Source organism: Crocodylus siamensis, chromosome 1 (assembly GCF_052110815.1).
Source record: "Crocodylus siamensis isolate JL-2025a chromosome 1, ASM5211081v1, whole genome shotgun sequence".
NCBI classification, from domain to species: Eukaryota; Metazoa; Chordata; order Crocodylia; family Crocodylidae; genus Crocodylus; species Crocodylus siamensis.
Window position 1 is genome coordinate 392770403 of NC_143395.1, and position 16875 is coordinate 392787277.

The window sequence follows — 16875 nt, forward strand, 5'->3', positions numbered from 1 at the left end:
CTGACAAATGAGGTGTGAAACCCCTGGTGTGCACCCTTGTTGCAAAGCCCAATGGGCTGCATGGTGCCAAAGGGTGCAGGGACAGTGCTGGAATGGGCAGCTTCCCTGTCACCTAGCAATGTTGGTGACTCCATTAATCCCCAAAGTCTGAGAGTGCCTCAGCAAATCCCCAAAGGCAAGAGTGCCTAGCTCAAATAGAACCCCGTCTTGGGGCTTTAAAATAAGCGTTGCCAAAAAGTGGGGGGTGGGGGGAAGACAAGAAAGACCAGAGAAAGACTCGGCTTGGCAATGGTTTGGTGGCCAGCCAGGGCAGGGTGCACCCCCAACTTGCTGTCTATGCCACTGGAGGATTGTCCCAAAGAACCCTGCTGGCCCAAAGCGCAGTTTCTGCATGCCATGCTGCCAACTGACAGCACCCCCCATGCCTACTGCACTAAGTATATCAGCTTGAATAAGGAACCACTTTTGGGCTGGGATTATGGCTAGAAATCCTTCTTGGGCCACCCCACACCGTGCCTCTGTGGCACTGGAGGACTCTCCTGGACTTATCTGACCAGACACTTGCCCAGCCCAAAGCTTGATGTCTTTGTGCAAGGCTGCCAACTGACAACCTCCCCATGCCTGCTGTACTAAGTATAGAGCCCCAAATATGGAACTGGCTTTTGGGCTGAGATTAGATGGAAATGCTTTGTGGGCAATCTGACACCATTCCTGTGTGCCACCGAGGGACTCTCCTGGACATCTCTGGCCAGGGTCTTGCCCAGTTGAAGGTGTGGTTTGTGGATGCCAGACTGCCAGCTGACAGTCCCCCTGTGCCCACTGTACTAAGTACACGGGCTCAAATAAGGAATTTGTTTTGGGCTGGGATTAGAGGTGGAAATCTTTCTTGGGCTACCCCACACCATCCTCTGTGATTTTTCTAGTTTTCAGATTTTCCTGGAACTGGGCTGGTTTTTGGGCTGGGATTACAGCAGGAAATTCTTCTTGGTCCAGCCCTGACCAGTGCTTTAATGAACCTGAATTTTGCAGAGAAAGTTCAGGCATATTATTGCACATGGAGACATCTAAATAAGACATTTACTGCACACCTGGGCAGTAAACATTGCACATCTACATGTGCACCCCTATTAGGCTAGAGTAAATTAATTAACTCCATGGAAGAATACTTCTAAATACAAGTACTGTACTGCTGCAAAGTTTTTACTCTGCAGCAGCACACGGGTAGATACTGCCCCAGCTGGCTGAGGTGTGAGGGTGCTTCAGTGCAGGGGCTGCCTGTAGGCTAGCCCCATGCTGAAGCACCCTTGTGCCTCAACCAACCCTTATGTACCACGTTGAGCTGGGGGGAGAAGCCCTGGGCTGGCAGGCTGGGGGGCCTGACGCCTCAATGTGCTGTGCGCCCAGGCAAACATAAAGACACAGCACCTGGGAGTAATCAACTCCAGCGCAATAAGCCCCAGAATTTAATCATGTTCATTAACTGAACATGTAGATGCAGCCAGTTTGTCCATTTAAATATGAACTGTGCTACCAATTTAAGGCCTGTTTCAACAAAGCCCTTGGAAGCCCTGAGGATGGTCCTGTTTTGAGAAGGGGTTGGACTAAATGACCTCCTGAGGTCCCTTCCAACCCTCATTTTCTATGATATCAAGGGGGCAATATTCAAGAGTTCATAGCATTTATTACTCTAAGTAAAAACTATAGAGATAAGAACTATCTGTAAGTTCTCAGTAGTCCCCAAAATCAAGATTGTTATGTCTCAAATGTAGATCCTGAGAGTTTTAGTATGTTTACTTTGGAATAGCTATCATTTTTCCTTGGTAGGTAATGATGGTGGGGGAGAGGGACATAATTAAGAGCCTAAAGCTTGAGCATATTGCCATAAGTATCAGTGAGAAAACCACACATATCACATCAATCTAAAAAAACTGAAACCCCTCAGCAGCCCCCCACACCTGCCCATCAACACAGCACCCTTTCTTTTTGTGGCCCTAACTTAGAAAAAGCCTGAAAAAAGAGACCCCATAAAAAAAACTGGTGTCAATCAAATGTTGAAGGTCACTAAATCCAGGCTAGTGCACACAGTACATGGCAGAGCCACAAACTGTTCACAAGGGAGTGCTTTGCCATTTAAATCTGGCAATTTAAGCACTGTGGCTAATTGCAGTTGCCACAGTGTGACTCATATAAATGTGCTGTCTGCATGAAACTGCTTAATAAGTGGGAACGCTCAATTTGCATCAGTCACAACATCCAAATAGTATAAAGCATAGGTGGGCAAAATATGGCCCATGGGCCTGAGTGCCAGCTGATTGGATCCGGCCTGCAGGCAAGCACCCACCAATTAATTGTAAGTGGCCCCACTCACAGCTGTCCCTGCTGCACTCTGCCTGGGGCTGAATCCTCCCCAGGGCAGAGCGTGCTGCACTCCCAGCCTCCTCCACCAGCAAGCAAAGCTTCTGAGCAGGCAGCTGCTGCTGCTGCTGCTGCTGCTGTCGCTGCTGCTGCTGCCCAGGGAACTGCTGGGCTCCCCCATTCTCCAGCAACTCCTTCTCCTGTCCCTGCTGCAGCATTTCAGGCAGCAGATAAGGAGGGGAAGTTGCAACATTGAGGGGAGTGGGGTAGGCTCTGCCTGCAGCTTACCCTGGTGTAACATGCATGGGGTAGCATGTGTGGATGGAGGGGAAGGGAGGTGCGTGAAGGAGCTTGGCTGCTCGCAAAGCTCTGATGGGCAGGCAGGAACAGACAAGAGAGGAGGGAACAGTAGTAGGAGCAGCATGCACTTGGTGCAGCCCCGCCAGGCTGGCACGTGAGAGAGAAGCAACAGCACCCGGAGCCAGCACAGGCTCGGCTGCAGTCCTGCTGGCCAAGTGTGGGACACAGATTAAGAAAGTTGATGATACCCCTGTCCCCTCTCCAGGGGCTTCTGTTGCTGCTGGCCAGCAGCAGCTGCTTTCTTGCCCTTTGCAGCATGCTGCAAACCAGGCAAGCAGTGCTGATCCCCTTCCCCCTGACCCCACCCACGGAGGGGCTGGGCTGAGCCCCATTGCAATGAGCAGGTGGGGGGAAGCCCCCCACACACCCACCACCTCCCCACACACACCCTCACACAATCTACCCCTTCTCCATACCTGTACACACACCCAAAACTGTCCCACAAACCCCAGCATATACATCCCACACACATACATCCACACCCTGACCCCCACCATACCCACACCCAACATATACACTCCCCCACATACCCCACCATACCCACAAACACACCCCACACGTCAACCCCCCCCACATCTACACAACCCACATCCACACATATACCCACACCCCACATTTACACCTGCCCACATATGCACCCATACCCCCCACACACCCCACCCCACCCCACCCCCTCATCAAACTCACATACATATCCAACAATCCCACACTCCCCACACACATCTACATATACACCCCAAACACCCCCCACACACAGCAGTCCCACACACCCCACACCTCAACCACACCCACCCCACACACATCCCACACCTACACATATTCCCCTCCTATACCCCCACACACCACCCTTGCACCATACCGACACCCCCCACTCACCCCTCCACCCATAATATACAAGCAAACCCCCACCCCTAAAAGGAGTACTTCCTGGACAAGGGGAGAGACTTACAGTGGCAAGGGTCAGGGGTTATGGGGCAGAATGGCACTAGGAGACAGGGCACCTGTCAAGGGGCGAAGCTACCCTTGCACCCTTGTTGCCACACTAAACCTCATTAAGTGACCCTCCAGTCGAAATAACTGCCTGCCCCTGGTATAAAGGTACAGTTCCGTATAGTATGTATTACACTAACTCACTGCGCATATGAGAACAGTTGTACACTGGAAGAGAACTGCTGTACACCCTTTATGAAGCGAAAGTGATACATTCCATGTAAGCTCCATGCAGAGATGGGTATCAGATGCATTCACCCTGTTGGAGTGGAAGTTGTTAAGTGATCTGTTCATCAGCAAGCCCTCTATGGAGAAAAACTTGTCACAAGTAGCCCTGTGCCCTGCAATCTATTAGTAAAATCCTTGTGATGCAGGACCAAAAGACTTGGGTATTACATGCTAACTTACACAATAATTATATACCATTTGCAAATGATTCCATAATATCTGGACCTACTGTGGCTAAAAAGGAAAGCCTACAAAGGATGGAGGACGGGATTCACCTCCAAGGAGGATTACTCCGCGCTGGTCCGGTCCTGCAGGGAGCAAACCAGGAAAGCCAAGGCTGCAACTGAACTCCAACTAGCTTCAGGCATCAAGGACAACAAAAAGTCCTTTTTCAGGTATGTGGGGAGCCAGAGGAAAAGCAAGGGCAATGTTGGACCCCTGCTAAACCAGATGGGGCAACTGACAACTGACGCCCAGGAAAAAGCCAACCTATTAAATAGGTACTTTGCGTCAGTCTTTCATCAGTCACACGGGATGCCCATGCCTGCTATGGGACAGGGAAATCTGGGTGAGGGGGATCCCCTACCCTCCATCAATGCTGACCTCGTGAAGGAACACCTTGAGAAGCTGGATACCTTCAAGTCAGCTGGCCCTGACAACCTGCACCCCAGGGTACTCAAGGAGCTGGCGAGCGTCATAGCCCTGCCCCTGGCACGGGTCTTTGAAACCTCCTAGCACTCTGGTGTAGTGCCCAAAGACTGGAAGAAGGCCAGTGTGGTGCCGATCTTCAAGAAAGGGAGGAGAGTGGATCCGGCTAACTACAGGCCCATTAGCCTGACTTCTATCCTGGGGAAGATCTTAGAAAAGTTTATTAAGGAGGCCATCCTTGAGGGACTGGCCCAGGCTAACATTCTAAGGGACAGCCAGCACGGGTTTGTTGCGGGTAGGTCTTGTTTGACCAATCTCATTTCCTTCTATGACCAGGTGACCTATCACCTGGACAAGGGAGAAGAGATTGATGTCATATATCTTGACTTCAAAAAAGCTTTTGATCTGGTATCCCATGATCACCTCTTGGCCAAACTGGCCAGTTGTGGCCTTGGCTCCACCACGATCCACTGGCTGGGAAATTGGCTTCGTGGTCGGACCCAGAGGGTTGTGATTGATGGCAATCAATCATCATGGTGCCCTGTAACCAGTGGGGTCCCTCAAGGCTCTGTCCTGGGACCCATACTGTTCAACATCTTCATTAATGATGTGGACACTGGAGTTAGGAGTGGACTGGCCAAGTTCGCCGATGACACCAAACTTTGGGGCAAAGCATCCACGCCAGAAGATAGGTGGGTGATCCAGGCTGACCTCGACAAGCTCAGCAAATGGGCAGATGAGAACCTCATGGTGTTTAACACCGAAAAATGCAAGGTTCTCCACCTTGGGAGGAAAAACCTGCAGCACCCTTATAGGCTCGGCAGTGCTACGTTGGTTAGCACTACAGAAGAAAAAGACTTGGGGGTCATCATTGACCACAAGATGAACATGAGCCTCCAATGCGATGCTGCGGCTAGTAAAGCGACCAAAATGCTGGCGTGCATCCATAGATGCTTCTCGAGCAAATCCCGGGACGTCATTCTCCCCTTGTACTCGGCCTTGGTGAGGCCGCAGCTGGAGTACTGCGTCCAGTTTTGGGCTCCACAATTCAAAAAGGATGTGGAGAAGCTTGAGAGAGTCCAGAGGAGAGCCACGCGCATGATCAGAGGTCAGGAAAACAGATCTTACGATGACAGGCTGAGAGCCACGGGACTCTTTAGCCTGGAAAAGCGCAGGCTCAGGGGTGATCTGATGGCCACCTAGAAGTTTCTCAGGGGTGACCACCAGGATCTGGGGGAACATCTGTTCACCAGAGCGCCCCAAGGGATGACGAGGTCGAACGGTCACAAACTCCTGCAAGACCGTTTCAGGCTGGACATAAGGAAGAATTTCTTTACTGTCCGAGCCCCCAAGGTCTGGAACAGTCTGCCATTGGAGGTGGTTCAAGCACCTACACTGAACACCTTCAAGAGTAAATTGGATGCTTATCTTGCTGGGATCCTATGACCCCAGCTGACTTCCTGCCCTTTGGGCAGGGGGCTGGACTCGATGATCTCCCGAGGTCCCTTCCAGCCCTAATGTCTATGAAATCTTAGGATAACATTAAATAATCCAGGAAAGACTGTTTCCTCCTGTGCGTAGTATTATTTCCTTAGCATTATGGAAATAATTTAACATACATTGGGCACATCTACACATGCAAGAATGTGTGCTTGCAGCAGCTGAAATAGAAGCAGTGTAAATTTGAGCCGGGGCTTTTTGCCTCGGTGCACATGCCTGGACATGTGCTTTGGTGTAGGAAAAATTGTGCCACTTGAGGCAAAATTACCCTGCCTCTTGGATCTGCAGTCAGGGGGAGCTAGAGCTGAGGGCCAGCACCTGTGCTGTCCCCAGAAGTATAAAAAGCTTCCCTGTCCTGGCCCCAGCAGTACAAAAAGCTGCCCTGGCAAGTAGCTTAGGGCTACTCGCTCTCAGGAGCTTCTGGGGCCCAGCCAATTAGTACCTGGGGACACTACCCCTTGTGCCAGCTGGACTGCTGAAGCAGCCCTGAGAGTTCCCTGCACCCTTTACCCACTGCAGCAGTCTGGCAGTCGGGGCTGCTGCCTGGCTGTGACCTGCTGTGCACCTGCCAGACTCGGATGGGGACTGCAGAGCCAGTAGAGGCTTTCACAGCATTTGATGAAGTGAGCTCAAGTTCATGAAAGCTTATGCTCTCCATATACATATTTAGTAAACATATAAGGTGCATATCCACCCTGCCTTCTGTCACATTTACCTAACACACTGGAATACTGTTCCAGAGATATGTTGAAGCTTTTTCCCTTTTGACTAAATATCAGCATAGCACCCTTTCTGAGTGTTTTTGTGGAGGACCAAGCTTTCAGTTGCCTCAGGGCATGATCTAGGACAGTGCCCTGCCCCCGCCTTTCCCCACATTTTTTTTCCCCCTGGATATTCAGGGGTCTAATTTTGTCCCCGCGCTGCAAATTTGCAGCTCAAAGAACATTTCTTCATTTCTGCATGTGCCTCTTGCAGCATCTCAAAGGGTTTTGAGATGCTGCAAGATATATGTTCATGCTTGTGTGGATGTGCCCATTAGGGTTAGCATGGACAGTCACTGTGCAAGTTTCTACTTACACCTTTTCATTGCAGCTGTCTCTCATCTGTCCTGTTCCCTGCCCCAGCCGCTTACCCTCCCTTCACTTATTTTAAGCTCTAGTTCTGGCCCTGGCCCAGCTTAGCTCAGAGCTGCCACTACAGTTTGTGGCCAAACTGGGGCCACCACAGCTGCTGACTGCCTTGGAGCCAGAGCCACCCATGGCAAGGAGACAGGAAGCAGGTCACAGGGAGGCAGGCACCAGGGAGAGGTATTAGGTGGGCAGGTACAGGCACGTGATGGGTTGAAGCAAGGGTGGGAAGGGCAGGGGGTTATGTTGTGGGAAGCTGAGAGCAAGGGACAATGGGGCAGATGTTGGGGAGGAGCAAGAGGAAGGCAGGAAAGGTGGCAGGGGGGTAGGAACAAGTACAGGACAGAAGCGGGTAGGCAGCAGGGAAGTGGGGATAAGTGGCAGGCAAGGCAGGCACTGGTGGGGCAAACAGCAGAGGGGACAGGGAGCAGATGGGAGAAGGCAAAAGCACAGGAGCCGGCAAGGGGCAGGGTTGCAAGGGGAAGGGGTTTGGCCCCTTGGCCCCCACTAGTGCTTTCCCTACCACAGTTGTGAGGGAGATGAGTTTCATAAAATCATAGAATAAACAAGATATGCTGAGAAATTATAGCAAATTTATAATTTTCTATTTATAGACTCTAATTACAGGGTGGTTGCCTTAAATTTGAAGTCCTCTTAAATTCAGGTAAACATAGGAATATTTTGCAAAGTAGTCTTTGCTTTATCTTTAAGCAAAGATGTCTTTGGAATTTTGTGATGGGAATTATGGAGGGAAAACAAAAAGCCTCTTCCATGTGAGAAAAATAATTAGCCTGAGGGAAAAGGAATGAAAGGGAGTGGCTTTGAAGAATGACAACGTAGTACAAAATACCATCTGTTAAAACAAAAAAAAATCAATATTCTCTATTCTTCAAAGTCCTAGCTAAGGACAACTGGGGTATATTTTTCTCTTGGTGCATGAGTGTACTAGAAACTCCCATTGATTTTGTGTTCATATCAAGAGGGAGATATATACCTTCTTTGTAGCAATACTAGTTCTCTTGAGAGAACAGATGAGATTTAATCGTGAGATGTATCAGAATTGCTACAACATGTCCAGAGTTCTGATTTATCTGCTAGATTTCCACCAATCATATCAATATATTGCATAACAAATGGAGTTTAGATGAGTGTGGTAAATTATGCTTCTATAATTCAAAGACTCACCTTTGCATATATATTTGGAATATATAAATATTTTAAAGCCACAAAGGTAAAGGTGCATATTTAAAAAATACACTTTTCCCTGAAAAATTGTATAAATCAATGGTAATGCACAATTTACTTTTTGACATTTATTAGTATATAGATTGATGCCTGAAATTACAGATGGTATAAACTGGTATCTTTCTACTGACTACAGTAGATGTTAGCACACAATTAAAATAAAATGCATGCATAAGTGTTTTCAAGATTTGAATTTTGAGTTCACTAGTACATAGCCTTCTGTTGTTGTTGCTTAGTTCTATATCTTTATATGCTAATTTAACTATTAGCTCCCATCATTTGCTGAATCTTGCTTATCAGTTGAAACTTCTTTTAATTTGAATTTATTTTTTCCAAACAGAATGAATACTATCAATATTAGTTTCCCATCTTTCAATGCTTCCTTTCTCTATAATACAGTGCCTTTTTTAAATCAAAGTACATCTTTTGAACCATCTTTTATCAATTAAGGATGTACTTCCCAAGCATCTTAATTTGAATTTGCCATTTCAATATGAAGAGTATTCTCTTATGGGGTGCAAACTGAGCTGCAAACTACAGATTGCACTAGACAGTTCCCTACATCTGTAGAAACACATTTTTAACATCTCAGAAATGAATCCAACACAAAATCTGAAAAACACCCAAAAGAGAATAACTTCCAAAGAATGAAAATAGGGAGGGAGAGGGGGAAAGAGGACATTATGTCCTTATTTTAAAAAATTGTAAAAATCGCTCTCAGGGTATTTTTTAATTTTTGTGAATTTTAACAACTAAAATGAGAGAAAGCCTTGCATAAGTTTTACTAATCCTGAGGGCAGAGTGTCTCCTTACAGCCAGGCATTCGGAAAGGTTTTGTTTAGGTTTCACAGGTTCTTCTTTATAATGTAAATGTAGCTCTCTGCATTGTTTGGTCTGAAACTTCCAGCCAGAAACTGTCTCCAACTTCCCTGAACTCCATCTCCAGCACATGTGTAATTATTGTCACCATTTCCCACCTCTCAGTCTGACCCTGCAGGTCTTAGCTCTGGGCTCATAGGGGACTAGCTTGCAATTCTCCTCCACTCCGGACTGCTGTAGAATAAATCTCCTCCCTGGCTGCAGGCAAGCTGGACAGAGGGAGGAATTAATTCTGTCTCTGCTGGGCTTCAAGAAAGCCATAGAGGTCCACAGGGTTTGCCAGTGGCAGGAGTGGAGGGAGGACGAAGGGAGGAATTTGCCTCAGGGCCACACCCCACCCCTGCTCTAGCTAGACAGAAGAGGGGATGGGCCAGCCCAGCTCCCTGGAGCAGAACCCAGCCCAGAGAGTATGCTGGGATGCTGGGGGTCTCTGATTTAACTTAAACCAACAAGGGGTCTGGGACAGACATTGCATAAGCTCATTTGAGCCAAATCAGTTAAGTCTGATACTACATTCAGCCAGGTTTGTCTCAAACCATTTTCAGCCATTTTCAAACTGGTTTATGTGCACTGAATGTCTTGTCTGCTACAGGTTTAAACCAGTTTCTCATCACTTAAACCTGTTTATGTGTAATGTCTATCCCTAGCCTGTGAGTTAACTTGAATCTAGAGGGGATCTGGGACAGAATAAACTGATTTAACCTTTATTTTCAATAAACTGATTTAACCTAATTCAGGTAAGTCTGATACTACATATCCAGGTTTATGTTAAATGGGTGTCGGCCATTTTGAAAGTGGTTTATGTGCACTGAACTTCTGTTGTGTTACAGATTTGTACCAGTTTCCAATACTTATACCAGTTAATTTCTGCCCCTATCCAGTGAGTATAACTGTGTTGTGAGCTTCCCAAGGAAGAATACTTGTCAATCTAGGGAACTGCCCACTCAACCCTTACAAATCAGAGCTATTTTGCATTGCAGTTGACCTGGACAGGTTGAATGATGATGTGAAACGTTACAGCTGCACTCCAAGGAACTACTCTGTCAACTTAAGGGAGGAACTGAGACTGACAAATGTGGTTTTCTTTCCCCGCTGCCTCCTGGTCCAGCGCTGCGGTGGGAACTGTGGATGCGGCACTGCAAATTGGAAATCTTGCACATGCACCTCTGGGAAAACGGTGAAAAAATATCATGAGGTATTTTATTTCTGACCTTTCTTGTGATTCCTCTGTGGGCTCTAAGCCAGAAGTAGACTCATAAATACTTCCCCTGCAGCTGCACAACTGATTGTGTTGGTGCTTCATCTACACGAGCATGGCCAAAATCCTTTCCTCCACCTCACATGCAGTTTTACATGAAATCAAGGTGCTACCCTGTGGGCACATCATTTGCCACAGCACAAATTGGGCATGCATTTGCCACAGCACAAATTGCAGCATGTGTGTTGGCTGCAGCAGCCTTACCTAGGAGACTCCCAGGGCAGCAGCAGTGCTAATCTGGCCACAGTCACATGGAACCTGGCTGGCAGCCAGAGCATGGCTCTGGATGGCCAAGCTCTGTTTCTGGTGGCACATAATGCTGCTGCATGCACCTTACCACTTTTTTCAGTGATTTTTTTGTTTGTTTGTTTGATACTGGGATCTCCCCGTGTCAGATTTTGGCACTGCAGCATGGCAAACAGGTACATGTGCTGCATGCAGTTTGCAGCACCTCAAACAGGTTTGAGGTACTGCATACCACACATGAACACTTGTCTGGATGTGCCTTGTGGGAGCAGCACATATGGGGACAACACGGGTTGTGTGGAAACTTCCCTGGAGATCATTGCTCATATTTAACAGTGTTGTTGGAGCCATGGCAGCTTGGGCTTCACACACCACCCCAGTAAACATGGAGGTGGGCTTATGTATTTAATGCCCGTCGTACCACATTGTTTCTGTTATCCACATGTTCTAAACCAAAGCTAGCTTGGCTATGCTTAGACATAATGCATTAGAGACATAAGCCATACAGCCATTCTTACTGATCTGCAGAAGGGCCTGATTTGGTTTTATATATGAGCTAAAGGATTAAAGCACTACATAGAGAAATGCAAATTGTGATAAAGTAATATGGATTTTCTTACACCTTCTTGTTAGGTACTTTTCTTGCACTGTTTTCTTCTAGCTTCTTGGGCTATGAGAAGTGAAGTGAGTAGCAATTACACAGCATTGAAAGAGGTATGAAAGACACTGGAAATGGGGTGAGAGTCTATTTAAGTCTAAGAGAGGTTGGAATAACCAGGAAGCTCAGATTCTGCAGTTAGATCCATGTAGTTTCCCAGAACTGATGGCAAGAGCGATGGCTATGGGGAACACAAGGAGTGGCATCACCACTGAGGAGGCCAGACAAAGATTTATGCCAGTGTAAATGCTTTTCTCAGGCATAACACGACTTTCTGTTTTGAGGGAGTTAATTAACTGCATTTCTTCTTGCTTCTAGCCTTGCTGCTTAATTTGTAGCCACATCTAGATGGGATAAACTGAAACCATTTGGGTACCACTGTATAAGATTTTTTCCTTCCAGTTTCTCTGCATTAGGAGACTTTTGACCTTTTTTGTTCTAACTTTTTCTCACTCGGCAAATGTTGAGAGAACAGCTTGCCCCCTGAGAGCAGCCATGTACATTTTTGATCCTTTCAAAGGACATTTTGGAAAACAAGTCATAATCAATAAGGAAAGAATTGTTTTCAAGTATATAAGATGGTTTTTACAGAAAATGATCTTGAAAGTACCATGGAAACTTATTTGATATAATCCTTTGAAGCAACCCAAAGCAGATTGGTAGGTGCCATCCTGAGTCAGTTTCTGACACGCTCATGGAAGAATCCGTAGGGCATTCTCTACACATTAGCATGCATCAGAAAAGACTCGATTAATCAACACTTGCATTTTAATCAGAATGCTCCAGTGTGCTGCAGCATCAAATGAATTCAGCTCCTCCACATTTCAAAATAACGGTGGGGCATTTTAACTAAAGCTTGTTGAATGAAGTATAATTAAAACACCCTTGCCACTACTTTGAAACATGGGGTACTGAATACATAAGACACTGCCAGCATTTTAGTTGGACCAGTTTCCCCAAGAGCCACTCTAATTAAAAGGCCCCATGCCCCACCCTGGAGCATGTGTATAAGTGCCCTATTTTCCTGTTTTGTTTAGGTCACATGAAAAAGAATTTAGTGAGCTCCTAATCTGGAGGTGGTGTGCCCACAGCACAAAGTCTATGATATAGGAGAGGCTTAGGGCTAGAATACCAGAGGTTATTGACAATAAAGCCTAGATAGATGTGTGAGAAAATATGCTAAACATTGCTGTAATCAGTATTGTTGTCATCTTTCTAAGGCACGAGGTTCCCCCCACTTTTCACCACATTAATTACAAAATACAGTAGCCTCCAGATCAACTGCTGTAAATTACTGGAGAGTAGTTAATATTTAGAGGTGCACTGATACATCAGCCCAATATCAGATCTGCACCAATATAAAGAAAATGTTCTGTATCGGAAATTGGTCCAATGTGGCCAGTGATTTGTCCGATAAATGTCCATGCGTCTGTGCAGCCGGAGCACAGCACATAGGCAGTGAGGAGCACAGCCGGCAGCGTGGAGTGCTGTATGCAGCTGGTAAGTCCAGTGTGTTGGAATGAGGAGGGAGGAGGAAGGGTCGTGGTGGGGCAGATCAAGGATGAGCGGCAGGAGTAGCAGCGGAAGCTGCTAGATGAGCACCGATTTGCATGCAGCAGCAGGAGCTGCCCACCCCCCACCTTTCTCATGCCTCTCCACCCTGGCCCCAGCCTGCAGCTGCAGCCCACCCCATGCCATGTAGATCCAGGTGGCACAGCACCACATCCCCAGCCCCCTGGACAAGCTACTTGCAGCTTTATCCCACACCCCTTCCCTCCCCTCCCTGGCTGGTTAGTGCCTGCCCCTGCCCAGCCCTACTCCCTCCCTCACCGCAGGGACCTTTGCTGCATGCCCCCCTCCCCACCTCTTCCCTCCCCTTCCACCACACCAAACTTACCAGCTGGACACATCTCTTCAGTATTGGAAATCGGATTGGTATCGGCTGATATGCCTCCTTAAAAATCAGCTATCGGTATCGGCCCCAGCAATCTCTATCAGTGCACCCCTATTCATATTGTATCCAACTTTTAAGAAAGATGCAATGTATGACTGTAGTTATAGACCACAGAACTTTAACTCAATTGAAAGACATTTCTAATAGGGCCACAAAACAGGGGTCTCAAGCTCACCTTGCACCCAGAGCATAGGGTTCCTTGGGAGCTGAATCCAGCGCAAGACATGCAGTGGCAGCAGTTCTGGCTCTGACCCAGTGAACATGGTCCAAGTCCAGCTCCTGCTGTACGTCCCATGCCAGAGCCAGAGCCACTGCTACCACCACATGCCCTGTACTGCAGTGGCAGCTTGAGCTCCAACACAAGCCTTGAGGTATACGATATCCAAGGCTCCAGCACAGTGTCAGCAGAGCTGGTGGCCAAGGAGCTGGGCCTGAGGCTGCCACCAATTGTCATGTCCATCAGGGCCCAAATGACCAAGTTTTTGCAGTAGGCCACTGCTCAGACCATGTCCCTCAATTTCTGGTAACCCACTGGTAGCCCAGCAGGCTGGATAGAGTGGCTCTGCAAACCAGATCTGGCACCCCTGTCATAAAACACTGAGATGAACATGATCTGATAAAAACAACCCCGGAAGTGTATAAATATTTATATAACACTACAAATTTGCATGTGGCTTAGGAAGATTTTAAAAGATTTGTTGCTTCCTTCAAAGAATGTAAAATTGACCAAGATGAGGTCTTTCATGGATTAGAAACTGATTGAGAGAGAAAGCAGAGTAAATGGAATAAATAGACAGCTTCAACATGCAATGTGGCTAACTGGAGGGTTCCAAGCTTTCATATCAGGTGTTATTTCTTCTTATCAGTATGGAAGAAAGTGAATAAAAGAGGCAAATATGGAAAGTGAATAAAAGAGGCAAATATGGATTGCTCGCTAAAAACATCAGCTCAGTGCTAAGCAGCCATCAAAAAGGCAAACAAAATGTTAGGAATTAGTAAAAACAGGAATTGTAAAGAAAATAGAAAGTGTCATTGTACTCCTGTAAATCCATCATGTATCTACACCTTGAATACTGTGCCAAGTTTTGGTGTCAGCACCTCAAAAAGGATATGGTAGAACTAGAGAAGGACAGAGAAGGACAATAAGGATGATTAGTGGTATGGAGGGACTTCCATATGAGGAGAGGCTAAAGTGGCCTAGGCCTATTCAGTTTAGAAGAATGCTTGAGGGGGAACATGATAAGGGTTTACAAAATACTAAATGGTGAAGAGAAGGTAAACAGGGATTTATTATTTACTGTCTTTCACAATACAAGAACTAGGGCTCATAAAATAAAACTAACAGAACAAAGTTCTTTTTCATACAGCATGTAATTCAGATTTTGCCATAAGATGTTGTGGAATCTGACAGTTTAACCAGATTCAGAAAGGGACTGGACAAATGTTTGGAGGAAAGGTACATCACTAGTTAGGGGTACGACATCTGAATCAGAACTTCCTAGACCGTAAATGCTGGAGGCTTCAAGTGGGAAAGGAACAGTGAGAAAAACCTGGTCATATCCTGTTGTCTCCCTTTCAGCATCCACTCTTTGCCCCTGTATGACACAGGATACTGAGCAAAAGGGATCTATGGTCTTACCCAGTAAATGACCATTATTATGTTATTGTATTAGCATTAGGACTATTGTCTCCCTTCAGAGGCTTTACACATTGTCACTGCTATGGCCCCAGCTCTTCAGCTTCCAGACCCACTGATGCCATACGCTGGAGTCACTGCCACCATGTTCCCCATGTCCCATACCAGAACTAGAGCTGCCAGTGTGGCATGGGACACATTATGGTGGCAGCAGTTCCAACTTTGGCATTGGGCATGCATTAGGATCTGAAGTAGAGCTATATGCCCCAGGCTGAATTCAGCCTGCAAGGAGCCCCACAATCGGGATCAAGCCTGAGGTGCAAGGTAAGATGAGTTTGACAGAACTGTTTTATAGCCCTATTACAGATTTCTTTCAATTAACTGGCTCACTATTAAGATAAAGTTTTGTGGTCAGAACACTAAGTCAGACAGGACTAGAGATGTCTGTGAGGAATTTTCAAGGGACCTAATGTGATAAAATGTAATGTAAATAAGTATGAGGTGTTGCATGTTAGAAGGAACAATCTGAAACAGCAACAGCGGAGAAAAGAAAACATCTGAATACCAAATTCGGACCTAATGTTTGTCCTTAAGCACAGCTTAAAATCAGAGCAGAACTGGGCCTCTGCATAGCACTGTGGACAAGTCAGTGAAAATAACATATTTATTTGAATCTAAAATGACCCTGAATTTAAGTTCACTCCCAATAATTAGATTCTATATATGGAAAAATTATAATTTTGTTATAATTTTCCAGGTATGGAATCTAATTATTGGAGGTTTGTCATTAATTCATCCTCACCTCCTTGCTACAGCACATAGAAATTTGTTGTATGTGACAGTAAGTGGGGGAAGGGGCAGAAGGAGGGCAGAAGCTACCGAGGGCAAGTGGAGGAGGAGCAGGAGGCTGCTGTAGGTCTGACTTTGGACCCAACTCAGACTCAGAGCCAGAGCCAGAGACACAGAAGCTGCCATCTCCTCCCCCCACAACTCTCCCTACTTAGTAGAGGGGGATCTTGTTAATTTGAAATGCAAGGGAGCAAAGAACCGTGACTTTGAACTAAATATACCCATGATGATTTGCTTATATGCAAATTACTATGGGTGCCTACAGTCTTATTTCATCCAAATGCATTTTACCTTTTTCGAAACTACTGCAAGTTTCAGCAGAAGTACTCCACTTTTGAACACACTTTTAAACAGCAGTTTTATATCCACTTAAACATAGTACAAACTATATACAATATTAATCCAAAGCCAAAAGGCTCGTGATTTATCATGTTCATTGGGCTGGGCCCCAGCAGAGTCAAAAGGGTTTAAAGCCATAGTAATCCCACAGCCCAGCATTGTTCAGTCTGAGTGTGTATTCCATATACCTGCCGCACCCTCCGCCCCAAGGATCCATGTGCTGATTAGCCCCGTACTCACAAATGGAACTGAGTGTTTTTTGCACAAGTTCTGAGACCTTCCTGGGAAATTCATAGGCAGGTAAGATATGGTGCCACCTGGTCCAGCTGCACCACATGGAAAATGGGGCCACACCTGTCATATGAAACGAGCTGAAAGAGCTGGCCTCTCATTTACATAGATATTTGATGATGTTTGCCAGACATTTAAGGCTGGTGAAGAAACAGGAATCATTGGAAATGGGGGGGGAAATGATGCTGCTCAGCTGTCGGAGTGAAGAGAAAGTCAAAATATATTCAACTTAGTGGTTCACCATGAGTTGAAAAAGAGTTGGTATTGAGAGGGACTGAACTCATTGGGCCTTGTATCTTATTCAAATAGGCT

The 16875-nt window shown here is 46.4% G+C and overlaps 1 protein-coding gene across 4 annotated transcripts in view; it reads left to right on the forward strand.

The window, feature by feature from the left end:
* PDGFD (platelet derived growth factor D) overlaps nucleotides 1-16875 on the forward strand; it is a 229547-nt gene that overhangs the window by 178215 nt on the left and 34457 nt on the right. For all 4 annotated transcript variants that reach the window (XM_090030102.1, XM_090030084.1, XM_090030074.1 and 1 more), the window contains one exon: nucleotides 10313-10527. In XM_090030102.1, coding sequence (XP_089886228.1) covers nucleotides 10313-10527 — 215 coding nt within the window. The remainder of the gene's footprint in view (nucleotides 1-10312; nucleotides 10528-16875) is intronic.